The 18,377-nt window shown below is 46.1% G+C and overlaps 1 protein-coding gene across 4 annotated transcripts in view; it reads right to left on the bottom strand.

Annotated features, from left to right (window-relative positions):
* Positions 1-550: 550 nt before the first annotated feature.
* LOC132361167 (NIPA-like protein 3) overlaps positions 551-18,377 on the bottom strand; it is a 45,508-nt gene continuing 27,681 nt past the window's right edge. For 2 of the 4 annotated variants that reach the window (XM_059915949.1, XM_059915948.1), the window contains exons 6-11: positions 16,766-16,862; positions 14,243-14,378; positions 12,267-12,355; positions 10,176-10,239; positions 8,312-8,406; positions 551-4,303 (exon numbers count right to left, since the gene is read on the bottom strand). In XM_059915949.1, the coding sequence (XP_059771932.1) occupies positions 4,104-4,303; positions 8,312-8,406; positions 10,176-10,239; positions 12,267-12,355; positions 14,243-14,378; positions 16,766-16,862 (681 nt within the window). In that variant the 3' untranslated portion in view covers positions 551-4,103. The remainder of the gene's footprint in view (positions 4,304-8,311; positions 8,407-10,175; positions 10,240-12,266; positions 12,356-14,242; positions 14,379-16,765; positions 16,863-18,377) is intronic. The other 2 variants (XR_009501509.1, XM_059915950.1) reach the window with 2 other exon arrangements.

The following is an 18,377-nucleotide window of genomic DNA, read 5'->3' as shown; positions in this document are numbered from 1 at the left end:
GCTTCAGTGTCATACAGTGTCCTGATGGGATGCCGGACATAGTTCTAAGACTTTACAGCTATTAACTCACCTGATCCCCATAATAACCCTTAGGAAGTGACTGTTACTATCCTGGATTTACAGATGAGGCACAGAAAGTTTAAACAACTTGTTCAAGACCACACAGCTAATAAGTAGTAGAGCCAAGAATCAAACCTAGGCAGTGTGGCCACGAGTGTATACTCTTCACCACTGCAGGGAAGAAAAAAAGTGCTTAATTCAGCCTTAAGTGCAATCATGGGCATCTCTAGATCTGCACGGTTTCTACAGCGGCCACTAGCTATATGTGGATATTTAAGATAATTGAATTTAAATAAAACTAAAAATCCAATTCCTAGGTTGCACTCACCATGTTTAATGTGCTCAATAGCCACACGTAGATAGTGGCTGCCGTTTGGGCAGCACAGACATGGAGAATTTCCATCGTTGCAGAAAGTTCTATTGGACGGCACTGTCGTAGATAACTCTGGAAAGTATTAACCAAACATAAAAGACTCAAACTCAACAGGCATCACATGGATTTTCTTTTTAATTAAATACCACTTCATAATGCTATTTGCACATAGCACACACATTTTTTTGAAAAATAAGACATGCCATACATTAGTCACTAAATTAACAAAATGTGAGCATCCACATAGAATATATTCTAAGGTGACTTTATTTACACAGCTTCTCAGAGGAACACACAGTAAAATTTTTTGCCTGTCAGCCAGTGTTGGACCAGATTTGGAATTCACAAGGCTGCGAGTTGGAGATTCCCCAACACTACCCTGATGGACATCTTGTCTCCACACTGTGCCATCAAGCTGCCTCGTTTCCACCAGAAAAGCAATGGAGATGTCAATCCTCCCTTGCCTACCCAGTGTTCAATTCCATCCTGCAAAACCCTCGCATGACCTGAGGCTTCATGTGATGGCATGTCAGACCTGCAGCTTCATGGGAGGGCTGGGGGCGGGTGGAGTGGGGCTAAGCTCCCTTCAAAAGCTTCAGGCACCCACCTGTGAAGAACTGCTTTTAATATCTGATTAGGGACCCCAGAATCCCAGCCTTTGGAAGAGGGGAACAGAGTGGGGTGGAGAGAGGAAGCCAGAGAACAACTGGAAAGCTGAAACCCAAGTTTGGTGACCTTGCCTTAGGTACTGGCTGTGAGAAGGGAGATGGTGGCAGGATATGTATTGTTGCCCGGAGCCGCCGAGAGGGCTTGGGGACGTGAGAGCCATGAGAAAAATAAAGAGTCGGGGCTGTGATTGGAAAGCTGATGCCCTTGTTCCCCGCCCTAACAGCAAGTGCTGCTTATCTGCCACCAGCAAACCATCCATTTACACTCAGGGACAAAGACTGGGGGATGCCAGCCCAAGACAGAGTCAGAATTCTGGGGCTGTTGCCCTAAACCTGAAGGCAGCTCCTGGGTAGCACTGAACCCATGATCGTCAGCTAACCTGAGATTACAATGTGCTTTTATCCATTCATCACTCTTGCCTGACTCCAGGTTAAAAGACCCAACACAAAACCAAGGGAAGAGGGCAGAGTAAGGCTGGGAGCACGTAAGATACCAAATGATCACCTGGGTTTGACACATTTAAATGGCCTCCCCGCTCACCTTCCCTTTATCCACTCTGCCCTCACACCCCCTCCCGGCCCACGTTAGAAACATCACTGGGAAAATGTGAATAGCAGCGAAATTGGATTTTAATTCCCCTTTTGTGTTTTGTTCCTGCAGCTGTGCAGCCGGACCTTGAAAAGTGACTTTTATTACCCCTTCAGAGTCTTCCTCCAAACTGCATAGGGCCTCCTTTCCAATCAGTGCGGATCCTGCCATTCTCTTCCTCGTGAACTATCAATGGCTCCCATGTTCTCTAGGATATGTTTAAACTCCTTGGCCAGGCCTTCAAGTCCCTCCATGATTCTACCTCCACTGCTTATCTTTCCAGGCTCATTTCCCATCACCTACCCTGGCTCTTCCTTTGCCACCCGCCTCAACCCATCTCTGTCTTTGCAAATGCTGGCCCTTCTGCCTGGGGGTGATCACTCTACTTTCTATGCTTTGCCCAAATCTTAGCTAGATTTGCCACCCATCAATGAGTGGAGCCTAAATCATCTCCAATTCTGAATACCCAGTTCTGGGCTCAGGGCCTGACCTTTAGCAGGACCTCCATAACTGTCATTTTCTGTGGTCGGCTATTGCACTCGGCCTGCCCTGCCATAGTTGACCAGATATTTGTGTCTCTCACGGCTGGCTTGGAGGGCAGAAACCAGGTCTTATTATTTGTAGCCCTCACTGTCCAAATGCTTAACACATAGTAAGTGCCTCATAAATATTGTTTTGATACCTATTCTAAAGGAAAAGAAAAGTCATTGTCTGTTGCCTTCTTAGGCATGTAAGACACAATACAGAAGTGGTTAAGACACAATACAGAAGTGGTTATCACAGGCAACAGACATCAGCTTTGAAGTCAAGGTACTAAATCAGCATTAAGCACAATCCATAAAGGTTAATGATCTATCAACACTGGTCTATTAACACTGTTATCTTGCCGGTTAGTTCAAGGCTGCCTAGGGAAGCAGGAAGTGTAGTTCTAAGAAGTAATCACTGGATGCAGAAATGCCATGGATTCTATGGGGATGATTTGGCCTGCCAAATGAACCCCCAAGAGGAAGCAAGGAATGGTAATTCCAACTTTCCAGCAGGGGTGTGTCAGGGTTTCAGCAGACTGTCTCTCTCAGTTATTAGGCTTTCAAGGTGTGTGATACTTGGATTACCTGCCTCAGAATCACCTGTGCTGCCAGTTAAGAATGCAGACTCTTGGGCCTGGTCCCAGTCCCACTTAATCAGAGTACCTGTGGTTGGGGTGTAGGAATCTGTATTTTAAATAAACTCCCTAGAGGATCCTTATTTTCATTAAAGTTTGCAGACCTTTACCTGCCATTCTCAAAAGCACACAGTCAGTCTAGGGGAAGACAATCGTGTACGCAGCCAGCCAGCCAGCCAGCAGAGCCCCATTTCTGAGAATGCCTACTTCTCCCAGATGTATGTGCATGGGGATAAGGACCCAGAGTCTATCGACCCCAAGGAAGTGAACCAATGACTCAAGCTTGGTTCGTCAATCTATAGAGGAGAGGAGAGAGGAGAGGTGAGTGAGGCTGTCTCTGAAATGAGCACCCCTGGTTTTCCCAGAGGACGCTGGTGTGCAGGAAAATACACGTACAACAGCCAGACTGTCTGTCTGTCCTTTTACAGGTGATGCAATCACCTCTTGCAAAATGAAAAGGGATTTTTCTCCCTTTATGGGCTGAAGGCTCATCACCCCTGCTCCTGTCTTTCTTATTCTTCCCCTTCTTCTCTTAATTTCTCAGTTCCTTTGAGGGGAAAGAAAGCAACCAAGTAGTTCACAGAACCAAAACCAAATTAGTTTTCAGAGTGGATCCAGTACAAACACATCAAGCACACTTTCACTGGGGAGGCACAGACCACCAGAAAGCAGATGTGCATTTCTTACAGGCGAGTGGCAGGATGTTACACCCAGGGCTGGTTCACCAATGCCATGTGAAGGCGACACAAAGGTTATCTTAAGTACAGAATCAAGAGGGAGGTGGGTAGAGATCAGGCCTGCACATAAGGTGAGGGAAGACTAGATTTGGAGGTTTCCAGCCTTTCAATGGATTTGGAAAGTAAGGGCAGAATCTCTGCCCTGCTTTAGCTCTAAAGAATGTGGCCACCTTTGGTCACTGACTGGGGAAACCCAGCTACCATCCTCAAGGATGACAACCGCTTTCCAAATCTCGTTGGGCTAAACCAGGCAGAGGCTGAACTCTGTACTGCCCACCTAGAATACTGCTTTCAGCCCCCCACCCCAGCCCCACCCTCATCATCTGAAACTTCCAGGACCAAGATAATCTACCCTTTGCCAGAGACAAAGCCTTTTCAAGATCCCCGTCCACAGAGTTCTTGGATTAAAAAAATAAGACTTGAAAGGCAAGTTTTAGAATTAAGGGTTGAACCGCTATCAGCATGGCTTGAGCAGCTGTAAATGGAGAGAAGGTGAGTCTCCTTCAGGGTGGGCTCACTCCTTCTTGGTGTGTTCCAGGACGCGATAGGGAACCCCAGAGGCGCTTCTAGAGCCATGTTCTTCCTGCATGATGGGCAGTGTGGCGGGAGCGTAGATCTCAGAAATGTTGTCATTGTTTTCCAGGGCCCCGTAGGAAAAAGAAGCTTTGAGGTCAGGCTGGACGGTCATCCCTTTGTCATGCATGTTCTGCATACCTGAAATGAAATCCATTTCCCCCAAATCATTATGCAGTGGGGCCAAAGGAGGCTGCATCTCACCCTCTTCTATCCCACCACAGGCTAATCACCGTGCTCAGGAGCTAAGCATGTGCACTGTCAACTTCCTGAATGGTTTGGATTGAACAAAAAAAGAGCGCCCATAAATATACACTAGAAACGTTATAGTTGCTAAGCAACAAAGGATGAATCTTCAGGAAATATGCACACAGACCAGCCACTGTCAAAAGAAACCATTGGCTTAGAATGGGGTGGGAATGTCCGGGCCACAGGGCAAGTGGAACCAGCACTGTGTTTTGAACGTGGTAGATGCCAACACTTTTTGCTGAATTAAATCAGGATCCAGAAAACTTCATTATACTGTTGAGAGAAGACGATAACTTTTGTGTCATGGATACATGACGGTGACACATGTATTATGATGCTCAGAGGGAGAGGTTTGACATTAACATCCTTGATCCACATATGGAGTAAGGTGCGATTTTGCTTATTACCTCTGGGCACATTGATGTCGGATTTCTACTTACATTTGAGGGCAAAGACTTTAGTCATTAATTCCTTTAAATGTATTCTACAATTCCCTTAGCCAAGTAGGACCTGGCCTCCTCTGAGGCCAGTTCTTTTCCTGGTAGGGAATTAAGACCCTTCAAATTCTCTTGCCCCCTGGTTGAGTAATAAAAAAACTGAATGCAAATTATCTTCCATGAAACCATGATGATAATAACAGCTGACATCTGACTGCTTCCTATGCCTGACGCACTGGGCTAAGTGCTTTAAATAGTAATAGTAACAACAACAGCAATAATGGTAATGGCTGACGAGGACTGAGCATTTAGTTGGTGGCAGACACTGTTCTAAATAGTTATAAAGTTTTATCTCATTTGATTCGCACAACTATTGATTAGGAAAATGAGGCAGTTGGAAGTTAAGGGACTTGCCTGAGGTCGCCAAGCTAGCAAGTGGCAGCTCTAGGGTGCAGACTCAGGTGGTTTAAATTCTGAAGCCCACACTCTTAACCAGAATGCTGTGTGGGCTCCCTATAGACCTTAATCCCCCCAAATCCTATGACAGAAATATGCTACTATCCTCCTTTTCCAGATAAGAACACAGAGATTCAGAGAGGTAAAGTAACTTGCTCAAGGACACACAGCTAATGAGAGACAGAGCTGGGATTTGACACCAAAGCCCATGCTCTTATCTACTCTGCAAATGGTCTGGGAAGACCCCATCTGTGGAAGGGCCTTTGCTTCCACATTACACAAGCCTTGGCTGACGGGAATTTGAAGGGTACAGTTTAAGAGTCTGTGGTTTAGATTTTGGGGAGGGAATTGGGAGGAGATGAGGGGATGCCTATTCCTCAGGGAGAACAGTTGGCTTACCAGGCATAGTTTAGCTTTGTCAACGTTCCCCAGCCAAAACCCACGAGGAATATACCTATAGTCTAACAAATTTGGGTTTCTTGACTCATTTCAGTGAAGGAGATGTACATCATGGGGAGCTGTTTCAGTAAGAGGGTATTAGAAAGGACTTACTACAGAATTTGGGTTGTGTTAGGTGATTTCAGGAGGGTTTAAGGAAGCAGGGCTTTGCTTTGGATGAGATGCTGTCAGGAAGTGGGGATAATTCTATAACTGGGGACCTTAATGATTGTTATCTAGAAGGAAAGAAGACTAGATGGAGACTAAAGCTGTGATTGGTAAAGAAGCAGCAGCCACTCATGGGAGGGGGATGGTTGATCCTTTTATGGTTTGGACCATGTTCATGTTTGTCTGTGTTTGGACATGACAATGGCATGGTCCTGTTTGTGTCTTGATCCATCACAGTCCCAGAATGACCTTGTCTGCTGTTGATGTTCTGTGAAATGGTCTATGTTCAGCCAGGAACACCAAGGCCCAGCTGTGAGAGCCAGCCCAGCTCCTCGCTGTCAGGGACCATTTTTCTCCTTCTCATTTTCTAAAAGTCTTCCAGGTGCTAGAATTATTTCAAGCCTCTCCTAATTGTGACGTGTAGCTAATTTTCGGAACTTGAATGCCTCTTGAACCGTGGCTACTAGTCGGTTGTGAAGATATCAATCTGGTTAGACCCAAAGCCAGAAAGGTCCTGATGCTGACCAGGGAAACCGAGCAGCTGGAGAAGCGTCTCTGTCTAAGAGTTTTCTTCTTCTTGTTTTACCTGGCATCAGGTCAAACAAGTGTTCGAAATTTTCAAAGTCTTTTTTCAAGTAAAAACGAAGTGAAACCAAATTCAACCAGGCATCTACCAGGTCCCAGACATTGTGCAAGAGGCCTTTAACATATTATCCCACTACCCTGGGAAAAGGAATCCCAATTTACAAGTGAGGGTCAGAGGCCTTGGGAGGTCCAGGCACACGCCCAAGGTCACTCAGCAGGTAGGTGGTTGAGAGCTGGGATTTGAATCCAGGTCATCTGAACTCCAAGCCCATGCTCAGCTTCAAAGTACAGAAGCCAGGCCTACTCAGAAGTCCTGTCGTGCCACGGCACGAGGGCAGGTCTCCTTTCTCCAACATCCAACTTCCCACCGGTCACAAGGCACAAAGAGGAAGCAAGAGCCACGTCCACAAACAGATCACAGAACGCGGATACCTAAGATTACCTTAGGTTACCTTCTATCTTCTACCAGAAAACACATCTGTATATACGCAAATGCAAATACTCATATAGATGTATACACATACACGGTTTATAAACACACAAACACACATGTACATACACATACTTGCACAGAGTTGACACCTCACCTATCTGGAATTCAGCTATCCAGCGCCCTCATCTATCCGGAACACAGCCGAGAAACAAGGAAGTAAGCAAAAAAGGCATCTGAGCAGCCAGATTAGATGTTTCAAAAGTTCATGCACTAAAGCTCATGCACTTAACTCGTAGGAGAAACCTTAAGGCCCCAACTCAGAGCTTATTTATTTTAATTTTATACATGATTCAAACAACTTGGCTCAAATGAGAAGATTGACACGGAGCTGCTATACACAGGCAGGCTGGTAACAGCAAGAATGACAGACAACAGCTTAATAGCAAGAGATGAGGAAATAATATAAAAAGTAGACACATAAACCCTGGGGCCATTTAAATCATGGGCACCTCGGTCAGCCCTGAGAACACGCCTGCCTCCCGAGTACTTTATTAAGTAGTACTCTACTCCATCACTGTGATTGTCTTTTGCTCACAAGACTGTCTTAATGGAGGGCGGGAGATTATGCTTTGGAGAGAGTTCCATCTTATATATCTAAAATAAAAATTAAATTTGAGTTAAAGAGTGAAAGCTAGTGGCCGCTAGTATCCTATAGAATTTAGGTCAGCAAATCTAGATGGGGCTGCCCAACATCTTAACTTTCTCATCTGAATCCCTTGAGGCTGGAAAGTGCTCTCCAGTTCTCTACAAGCCCCATCACTCCCTTTTGTGCAGTACTCAGCTGATTCACACATTTATGTTCCTGCCATTTGAACTTGTGCTTCTCAGTGTGAACCCTGAGCTCCCTGGGGAAATAGGCTCTCCAAAACAATCCACTCCCTTGTGGAATCTAAGGAGTGAGGGTATAGTATTTGAATTTCATTCATCCTATTTTCCTTCCCCTCTCTGATCATTCCATTCCACTGAGATGAACTGGGTTTTTCCTTTTGCAGGCATGAAGCCTGGTGCTGCAGATCATAATTATAACCAGTGTGAATCAGGATTGTCTTTAAAAGATCCCCAAATTGACATGAGAACTGGCAAGATGTGCCCAAAACCAATCAAGGTGCCTCAGCCATTGCCTCCTCTTTTGCAAACTGAGATCAAACAAAAAACCAAAAAAACCCACAAAAAACAGAAACAAAAAAAAAAAGAGAGACCGTCACATCATAATAGCGCAGCACACCTTCCCTGCACCAAACCCAGAGGCTGGTTGTCTCTTTTTAAACAGGAAGTAGCAGTCATTCTGTGTGGATGGGCTGGCCCGCTGGATTTGAATGTTACCTGGCATGCTATCCATGGAAATGTAGGGCTCAAAGGGAATGGCCTTCCTCCTGTTACGTGTGATTAAGAAGACGCCCAAGAATGCGATGAGGCACCTGGCGAACACAGACGAAGAAGAGAAACAAGGCCAGAGTGAGGTTGGGAGGGATGCTTTCAAACGTGGGTAATGGGAAAAAGGGGAAAACAGGGTGGCAGGCTGCGGAGGTGGGCTCACTGCTGAGCGGCCCTGAGAGGCGGCCGGGCCTGGGATCAGCAGGAAGCCGATGCGAGATGAATAATAACAGCCCGTGCAGCCCACACAAGCCTCAATGAGAACAAATCAGGCCATCCTCGGCCAAACCCTCACCTCCACTTACCCTGCATCTCAGAACCCTGCCTTTAAAGATTTTTTTTTTTTAATTAAAAAGTTCTTTATGGCCTAAATTCAATCAATACAGGAGCAGAGAAAGTAAAAATTAGAAAGTAAAAATTAGAAAGTCCCTGCACTCGCCCCCACCATAGGTGTCTATTCTTCCAGAGTCGTTTTTCGTTTTTTTCTTCTCTCCAGAGCTTAGATAAACAAGCATACTTTCTAAAAACTGAGGTATAATTTACAGGCAATAAAATGCACAGTCCCTAAATGTGGAGCTCGATGAATCTTACCTGTGTACACACTCGTGGGATCACCACCCAGGTCAATAGAGAAGTCATTTCCATCCCTTACCCCCAGAAAGTTTCCTGTGCCCCTTCCCCATTCAGGCAGACCCTTCCCCAGAGGAAACCTCTGTTCTGACGTCCACAGAATCGATTGGCCTGTTCTTCAACTTCTTGTGAGTTAAACAATACAGCATGTACTCTTCTATGTCTGACTTCTTTCACCTGATAAGTGTTTTTTTTTTTTTTTCTGATAAGTGTTTTTAAGATTCATCCACTTCATTGTGTGTATTAGTAGTTCATTATTTTTTTATTGTTGTGTTGAACGCATTATCTGATCCATTGTCTGAATATATTAGAACTTGTTTTCCACTCTCCTGTTGTATCCAGTCTGGGCATATTATGAATAAAGCTACCATAAATATTCATGTACAAGTCATTCTGTCAATATATATAACTAATTTCTTTTGGGTCTATATCTAGATGTGGAATTGCTGGCTCATAGGGTATACTATACATTTTAAAAAATGTAACTTTTTTCATTCAACGTATCCTAGACATGGTTCTACGTCAGTACCAATAGACTGACCTCAATTTTTCAAAATGGCAGTATGGTACTTAATTATATGAAGATAGTGTAATTTCTTTAACCTGTATTTTACTGATGGGCATTTAGGTTGTTTCCAATTATTTGCTTATACAATTAATTTTTAAAAGAATAAACACCCTCATACATGTGTCCTTACGTCCATCATTTACTTTTCCAAGATAAATGATTAGAAATGGAAAGCTGCATCAAGAAGCATGCTCATTTAAAAATTTCACTGTTATTGCCAAATTATCCTCCCACATTAAAGAACTTCTCACACTGTGGCAGAGAGCTGGGCTCCTATCCTTTTGCCAACATGGGACGTTACCCCTCCTGTTAGTTTTTGCAAAATGATGGCATCTTGTTTAGCTTTAGTATACATTTCTTTGATCTGAGGTGAGGTTGAGAGTCTTTCATGGGTCAAATTGTGATGTGTTCGAAATGACAAGGAGATTAAAGCCCAAAAGAGAAGAAAAGAAAAGTAAAGCCCTTTGGGGAATGAAACGCTCACCTCTGGGGACAAAGCTCCCACTGCCAGCTGCTCCTCTGGCTCTAAGGGACTGCCTGAGAGGCTGGAGCAGGGGTGGGGAGAGAGGCGCAGCCTGCCTGGAATTCGGGGCCAGGGAGCAGGATGGGACTCACCCCAGTGCAAACATGCAGACGTGTAGCACGTCCTCCCCGAGGAAGTCCAGGTAGAAGATGGCGCCTGAGCAGCAAAGGATGGAAAATGCGGGTGAGCTGTTTTCAAATCACCCACCTGCCAGTCTGTTTAGGATCTGGCGAAGCTCCCTTCCCTACAGAATACCAAAGGGGTCCAAAATACTATGACTGCACCTAGTAAGAAATTAGCAGAATGGAATAAAAGCCATTTGGGGGGAATAGACTGTCTTCTCTTTCTCCCCCACCTAGGCCCCTCTTACCTCCATCTTTTTTTTCTTAACTTTTTATTTTGAGATAATATTAGATGCACAGAAATAGTACGGAATTCCCACGTACCCTTTGCCCAGCTTCCCCCAGTGAAACGACACTATGAGCTACACTAGAGACTTACCAGTTTTTACACACCCCTCTCCCTCATCTTTCTTTCTTTTTCTTTTTTGTTAAGTTTTTATAGGAGTACAGTTGATTTACAATGTTGTGTTAGTTTCAGGTGTACAGCAAAGTGAATCAGTTATACATATACATGTATCCACTCTTTTTTAGATTCTTTTCCCATATAGGCCATTACAGAGTATTGAGTAGAGTTCCCTGTGCTATACAGTAGGTCCTTATTAGTTACCTATTTTATATATAGTAGTGTGTATATGCCAATCCCAATCTCCCAATTTATTCCTCCCCTCCCCTTTACCCCCTTGTAACCATAAGTTTGTTTTCTACATGTGTAACTCTATTTCTATTTTGTAGAGAAGTTCATTTGTATCTTTTATTTAGATTCCACATATAAGTGATATCATATGATATTTGTCTTTCACTGACTTAACTTCACTCAGTATGACAATCTCTAGGTCCATTCACGTTGCTGCAAATGGCATTATTTCGTTCTTTTTTATGGCTGAGTAATATTCCATTGTATATATGTACCACATTTTCCCCCCATCTTTCTTAAGATGGAAGACCAAGGCTTCGTGGTTAAGCCGCCGGAGCTTTCTAACCTCATGAGACTGGCAGATGTCACACCCTGCAGTGTGGCAGTGCCACAGGCCTGCCGCCCTCACCCTGCAGCCAGCGTCTGTCTGGACCCACTTCACACCCCACCACCCCGACCCTGCCTGGAGCTCCTGATTCCCTGCCTGACTGTGGACTCAACCACGGTGTTTCTATTCCTTTCAATCTTGCCTGGACCGAAGCTGTTGACCATGACTTAAATCTCTGCATGAGGTTAGCTTTCTGGCTGCTCTGGGTCAAGCCCCACTCAATCCCTGGTCCCGCTCATGGCACAGGCCCTGGCAGGCTGTGTGCGCTCTCGTTCTAACCTCTGTGAACACCAGTTTGGGCACCACTTGTCCAAGGTGCAGTGCGAAATATATGGCTTTCTGGCTGGGCCTTCCTCAAAGGGAGGCACACTGGTTCTTACTGGTCTTTTTACTCTGAAAATCTTAGTCACCATTGCCAGTTAAAAACAAACAAACAAAATAACCGACACACACACACACACACACACACACACACACAGATATGCTTGCAGCCTCTGAAGCCACCTCAGAAAGAAAAAGAAAAAAAATAGAGGGGTGGAGTAGAAGAAAAGGGGAATGTAATAATGATGATGATCACTTACAGAGCACGTGTTATGTACATACTCATGATCTCTAAAAATTATACAGAAGAAGTGTGTGGTCACTTGGCCAGTGGAGGCTGTGGAGTTAGCAGATGATGGTAGAAACTATTAAAGAAACCTAACACAAGCAGTACAAGGTAGGGGACATTTGGACTATACATATTTCAATTCTAGGAGGAAAGTATTATTACTCCCATGTTATGAATGTGGAACTGAGGCTCAGAGAGGTGAAGTGATTTTCCCAGAGCTACACAGCTCCGTGTCTGTGCTGGGGTGCAAACCTAGGCCTCTCCGGCTCTAAATCCTGCACTCTCCCCACAAAACCATCTACAACTGTGACGGGCAGAACAAGTCAGCAGAATTGGCCTTCTGACAGAGGCGGCGCCCCTTCCCTCCACACTGGGGTAATGTCCCTGCTGTCAAGGTAGAAGACAGAAATCTTGCGACCACACCCTTACCTGCTGTGATAGCCACGGTAGTGGAGAGAATGTAGCCCACACTGGCAATCAGAGAGGAGTCGTACATCTGTGAGGCTTGACCTAAAAACCTTCAACACAAAAGCACTCTGGTCAGTGGGCTATGGGGATGTCGGAAGGCCGAGGTGAAAGCCGATGACCGCAGGCTTGGTCTGAAAATACGAAGATGAGGCATGAAGGAATATTCCTTGGGATTATAAAGATGCCAGCCTTGTGTGTCTCCTGGGCTGGGGTCCACGCTTTGCTCCTATTCTTCCTCTGGACACACAGCCTGAGGCCCCTCCCTCTCCCCGTCCCACACCTCTGACCACACGGTTCTTATCACCGCAATGCCCTTCTCCTCACCTCTGTGTCCCCTGCTTCCCCTACCCACTAAAAAGCCATTCCTGGTCCCTTAACACTCCAAGAAACTCCTGTAGCGCTTATCACGTCCTGCCTTGTGTTGCAATTATTCTTTTAAACAAATTTTCTTCTTAATTCAACTCTCACTGCAATAAATATAGGAAAAAGAGAGAGGAAATTAGAGTCACTCCTAATCTCTCCACCTAGGATAAACACTCCATCATTTAGGAATATATTCTTTGTCCATTCTCTGCATTTTGGTTATTGTTGCAACGTTCCTTACACCATAACACACTTCCCACCCAACTGTAATCGTCCGTTTACCCGGCTGTCCTCGGACCAGGGCTGTGAGCACCTTGAGTTCAGTGACTATCGCTCACGTCTCTGTGCGTGGAAGGCCCAGCACAGGCCCGGTACACAGCAGGCCTCGATGAATGTGTGATGTGTGAGTGAGAAGCTTCCCGAGGAGGGCGGGGCACCTGATCATCTTTGTAAGCCCTGGAGGGCACAGCACAGAGCCTTGCATTGGGCAGGGGCTCAGGGGTGATGACCAGAATCGCTGTAGGAGGACTAAGCATAGTCATAATCGGCATAATAACAGTAACAAAAGTCATAAAAGAAGCTACTATTTACTGGACGCTATCCTGTATCCTACTAGAGCCTGCTGCGATTCTGTTAGGTAGGGGCTGTTGTTATTGTCACTGCAGACGGGGAATCTGTGCCTTAGAGGAGCTGAGGAGCAGGCCTAGGGCAGAGGGGTGAGGGGCGCGGGATGGGGAGGGAGACAGACGCCGGGGTTCCAGTCTCAGCTCCGCCAGTTCCTGGCCTCTCGCAGTAGTTCCTTACGTGCAAAGTGAGGATGATATCATTGTCATGGGGACCAAATGAATTCAAGTTCCTGTGAAGGCAGTGAGAGCACAGCTTGCACTGGGCACCCGGGTGGCAGCGGTCACCACTATGTTCCCCGCAGGCACCGCTGGTGGATGGTGAGCCCCAGCGGCTGGAGTCCAGGGCCTGACCTGTCCGGGGTGAACCGGCCCCAGGCACCACACTGAAACCCGATCTGTCCACCTTCCGTCCCCACGCAGGTTTGTCACATGCTCACCCAGGCCCCCTGCTGGGCACCGGATCTCTGACGTGAGCAAGGCCCAGGCCTACCCTCAGAACTGCTGCTTCTGAGGCAGAAACCATCGCCTTGCTCTTCTACTTGGAAAGGTTTCTTGAGGACAAGAAAGTTGGAGACAACTTTCTGTCTTCCACCGGGCAGACAAATAGGTGCCTCACGGGGACGGCACAGCTTCTTCTGAGGCCCCGGAAGTGGGCACCTGCCTTGGTCCAGATGGGAATCGAGGCTGCCTCTGATTGCGCGGTTCTCACATTTGGAGGCAGAGGGAGAAATACATCCACTCCAGGCTTTTCAAGAGGCACGGCACCCCTCCATGTGATAACTCAGCAAATTAGCGACCCCACTCTCTCCACAGTGGATGCCAAACCCTGGCGACAGAACATTTGAATGTTCTACCTGCCCTACAGCTTCAAAAACAATTGTAATCAGGCCCAGAAGCTGGAAGAGACCTTTGTGGGGAGGCCCAGCAGGAAAAGAATCTGCAACTCACGCGGCTTGATAGATAGCAGTTGCCACCATGCACACGAACATGACGTAGAAGATGGGGTAGTCGAGCTGCAGGTTCCCCTGTATGGACAAGACGAGCATCCCGGCCACAGCCTTCACTGTCACCACGGTCATCGAGCCTGCAGAAGGTTAACAAGGATGTGTGGGAGCCTCAGAGACATGGAGGGGGGACAGTTTATAAACTCAAAGGACAAGGTGACCAAGATGCAGGGAACACGGGCAGAGCCCAGCCAGTGATTTACACAGTGAGAAGATCCTATTGGCATTGGTTCTTTTGTACCCTCCCGTAAAAGCAGAGAGGAAAGCAAAACCCCGAAGGGTACTTCCAAACGCCCTTCTAAACTCTACCAAGAAAGGGTGGTGAGTTCACTCTGAACTCCAGAGTGGCAGCACTGTGTCTGGAACACAATGCAAGGTCAAAACAATCGAATGTATAAATGAACTTCTTTTGAGTATCTTTCTCACGGCAATCACAAGAAAAATGTGGTGTGTACAGAGCTCAGGAGTTTTTTGTGTTGTTTTTTTGGTCTTTTAAAATGCTTACTCACTGGTATTTTTAAAAACATTTCTTTAGACCAGAGGTCTCCACATGTTTTGGAATGCATATCCCTATGCATATGTATATACTTTTCAAATATATATACATTTATTTATTTTAAAATTATAGTCATGTAACACTGTGCTTATATGGTATATACATCATAAAACATGTGTAGGAAATATATTTAAAAGGTGGAGATAAAAAAATAAATACCAGTTCTAATATTTTTTCTTCCCATACACTCACCTCACTACGGAGACCACTGCTTTACCCAGTGCTGCAGAAACTTCTAATTCTAAACTGTTGGATCCCCCTGCCAGAGCAGGAATTAAAAGGAACTCCCAAGTATGGTACAAATGAAGTTCCTTGTTCTGGCTGAAATGTTTTGCTTTCCTATTTTTCTCAGCGTCTGCTCATTTTGCCTTCTCCTGCCAACAGCCCAGCAGACACAGAGGCTTCTGGGCCCCTCAGCTACTTAGACTACAGTTTTCAAACATCGGCAGGCAGTTAAGACAAGCACTTTCTCCAGGCTGTCCTTGTTGGTGAGGAGGGGGCAGAAAGGAATTGGCCAACGTGCCTCAGAACCTTCTGACCTTCCAACTCACCAGGAGAGAACGTTTTGGGACCGTGATCTTCCAATCCACTTTGCAAACAAAATCATCAAGGAACGGACCACTGAGTCATGCTGCAACAGGAATGAACCTCTACAACATGATGCTCAGTGGAAGAGGCCAGGGACAAACAGCCACATGGTGTACGATTCCGTTTATGTAATACGTCCAGAAAGGCAAATCCATAGAGACAGAAAGTAGATTAGTGACTGGCCAGGGCCTGGGAGGATGGAAAAATGGGGAGTGACTGCTAGTGGGCACAGGGTTTCTTTTTGGGGTGACAAAAATGTTCTGAAATTCGATTATGATGATGGTTGCATCCTCTATGAATATATTAGAAATCACTGAATTGTATACTTTAAACAGGTGAGCTTTACGGTATGTAAGCTATACCTCAGTAAAGCTGTTAAAAAAAAAAAAAAGGGAACCCTGTCCTACGATGACATATCTGTGTGTTTTACGGCCTGTCACTGGAATGGGGGCTTGCTGTCGGAAGGACAGAAGGAAACAACACACACTGGGGACCGGTGCTCATCTCATTTAATCGCCTCTCTCCCCCGAGATCTGGGTGTTCTTAGGCCCATTTTTAGAGGACAGCGTGGCTGACACAGGGACAGTCACTAGGAGGTAGCGGCAGGGCCGCACCCACCTCTCCGTCTCCAGGAAGAAGGGGTGCTTCTCACAGCTCTACTTGGTAAATCTAACTCTATGTGGGGTTAGAGCCTCGCCCCAATCTGATTTAGGAGCCATTTCCCCCATTGCACCCATGCCTTTAAAAGGAAAAAAAAAAGAGAGCAAAATCGAAATCAATTCTTGCCTTTGAATCCAGAATTAAGTCTTAACCTCTGATAGGTCTTACACGGACCCTTAGGGGCTCACTTGTTGGAACCTGTTCCACCCCGACTTCTCTGAAATAACCTCTTAACCCCCCACCCTTACCCTTACTCTGCTTTCTTCTTCGTCATTGTAATTGTCGCTACCCAAACTTATACTATCTATGTATTTGTCAACTCGTTTACTGTCATTTCCTCCCTCTTGAATGGGTGGCACCCTGAGGGGACGGGTGTCTGTCTGGCCCACTGCTCTAGCCAGTTTGCAGCACCGCTCCTGGCACTTAGGAGATGCGGTATTTGAGCAAGAACACCGAATGCCGTCAGCAGCACGATGGAACTGACAAGGCCTGCGTCCGGTTAGCAGGGACCCAGCTCCTGCAGCCGCCGATGCAGAGGGCCCAGCCTGGGCCGGCCTCCAGCAGCTCCTGGGTCCAGATGCCACAGCTCAGTAAACAAAACCCACATTTCCTTTTGGTGCTACTTAGTGGTGGCAAAACTCAATCCCCAGGACCCTCACTTACCAAGTAACGCCACCAAGAGGAGAATCACAACAATGTTGTTGGCGTTCCTCTCCTTGTAGAAGTACAGCAGCAAGCAGAAGAGAATGATCTCCACGAGCTACAGAGAGCAGCAAGGGGGGGAGGTCAGCGGGGGCCACAGGCAAGACCAGGAGACCCTGGAGGGCTGGGCTGGAGTTTATGCTGCTGATTGCATCAGTCACAGGCCCTCAGAGTTGAAAGGGAATTGAAACATCCAGTATTTCCCAAACCGCTGATACATATCCTGCAGGAAAGCAGGGAACGCTGAATCTCTCTACTCCCAATTCTGAGGAGCAGTTCACCTCGTGGAGAGGCTCTGAGGGTGCTGTGCCGGCCTCAGGTCCACCCTGTCTTGGATGGTCAAGATTCATCAGGCTGAGCTGGTGTCCCATCTCACTGCTCCATGGTAACCCCCACTAAAACTGGGAGTTGGTCAAAGAGGGAGCTGCTTGTTCGTTGAGGAGAAGAGCTCTTTGGTTAAGTATGTAAGTAGATACACCACTTGCCTGCTAACCAAGCCTCCACTGTGTGCAGCTTGGTAGAGTCGAAAAAAGAGGACTTCTGGAGTCAGGGAGGCCCAGTTATGAGCTTGGATCTCCTTCTAAACTAGTTGTGTGACCTTAGCCAAGTCACTTAAGTTCTCTAAACCTCAGTTACCTCCTTTGTGAAACGGAAAAGAGTTCTTAACTTAGAGGGCCATAATCACAGCTTATACTTAATGAACTCATAAATCTGCCAGGCTCTATTCTAAGCATTTTATCTTTACTCAACTCACTAAATCAGCGTAATAATTCTATGAAGAATCCCAAGCTAGCAAATGGCAGAGCTGGGATTTGAACCCGGATAGTCTGGCTCCAGGGCCCATGTGCTTTCCCACTAGGCTACACTGCCTGCAGATGGGGGCCCAGTGCCTGGCGTTCAGAAGGTGCTCCATCAGTAGAATCTTACTAGACAACAGCAAGTTTGAAAACTCTGCAGTTTGAGAAGTTCCCCGCCTTTCCAGCAACAGCTTGTCCTTTCTATTCCTTAAAGGTCCAGACATTTGGCAATACTTTCCCAAGGAGTGAAGCCAGCCCCAGCCTCCAGCAAAACTAAAGCAATGGCTCAGCTCTGTTTGCCTATCCCAACCTCCTACCGAAGTTCATTTATCACAAAAACCAATGCAGAAACATTAATGGGCATTTTAAAAAGAAAAAAATTGTTAAATTCCTCAGAATTAGAGACCATAAAACACAGCTGCGTTCATTTTCCTGTTTCTTCCTGTCTTTGTCACAGTGAATACATATTTTATCTACTTGTCATCACAGTCAAAGCACAGTTTTGTGCTGGGCCATTGTTAGTTACCATAAACAATTTTCATGTTTTATGGAGTTGTCATAATTATCTTTAATTGTTGCAAAATACGCCATCAAGCAGATGTACAGTTACTCATCAACATTCCCAACTGATGTGCACACATTTGGGCAGGGGGGTGGGAGTGGCCGATCTCCCCACCATTCTTCATGATGCTTAAACGCACGCTGGGAGAGCACTTGGCGTTCTATCGCGAGATGGCTGTATATGTGTCGGTGCTTCCTGATGGACCATGAGTTCT

Source organism: Balaenoptera ricei, chromosome 1, assembly GCF_028023285.1.
Source record: "Balaenoptera ricei isolate mBalRic1 chromosome 1, mBalRic1.hap2, whole genome shotgun sequence".
NCBI lineage: Eukaryota > Metazoa > Chordata > Mammalia > Artiodactyla > Balaenopteridae > Balaenoptera > Balaenoptera ricei.
This window is presented reverse-complemented; position numbering and strand designations above follow the sequence as displayed.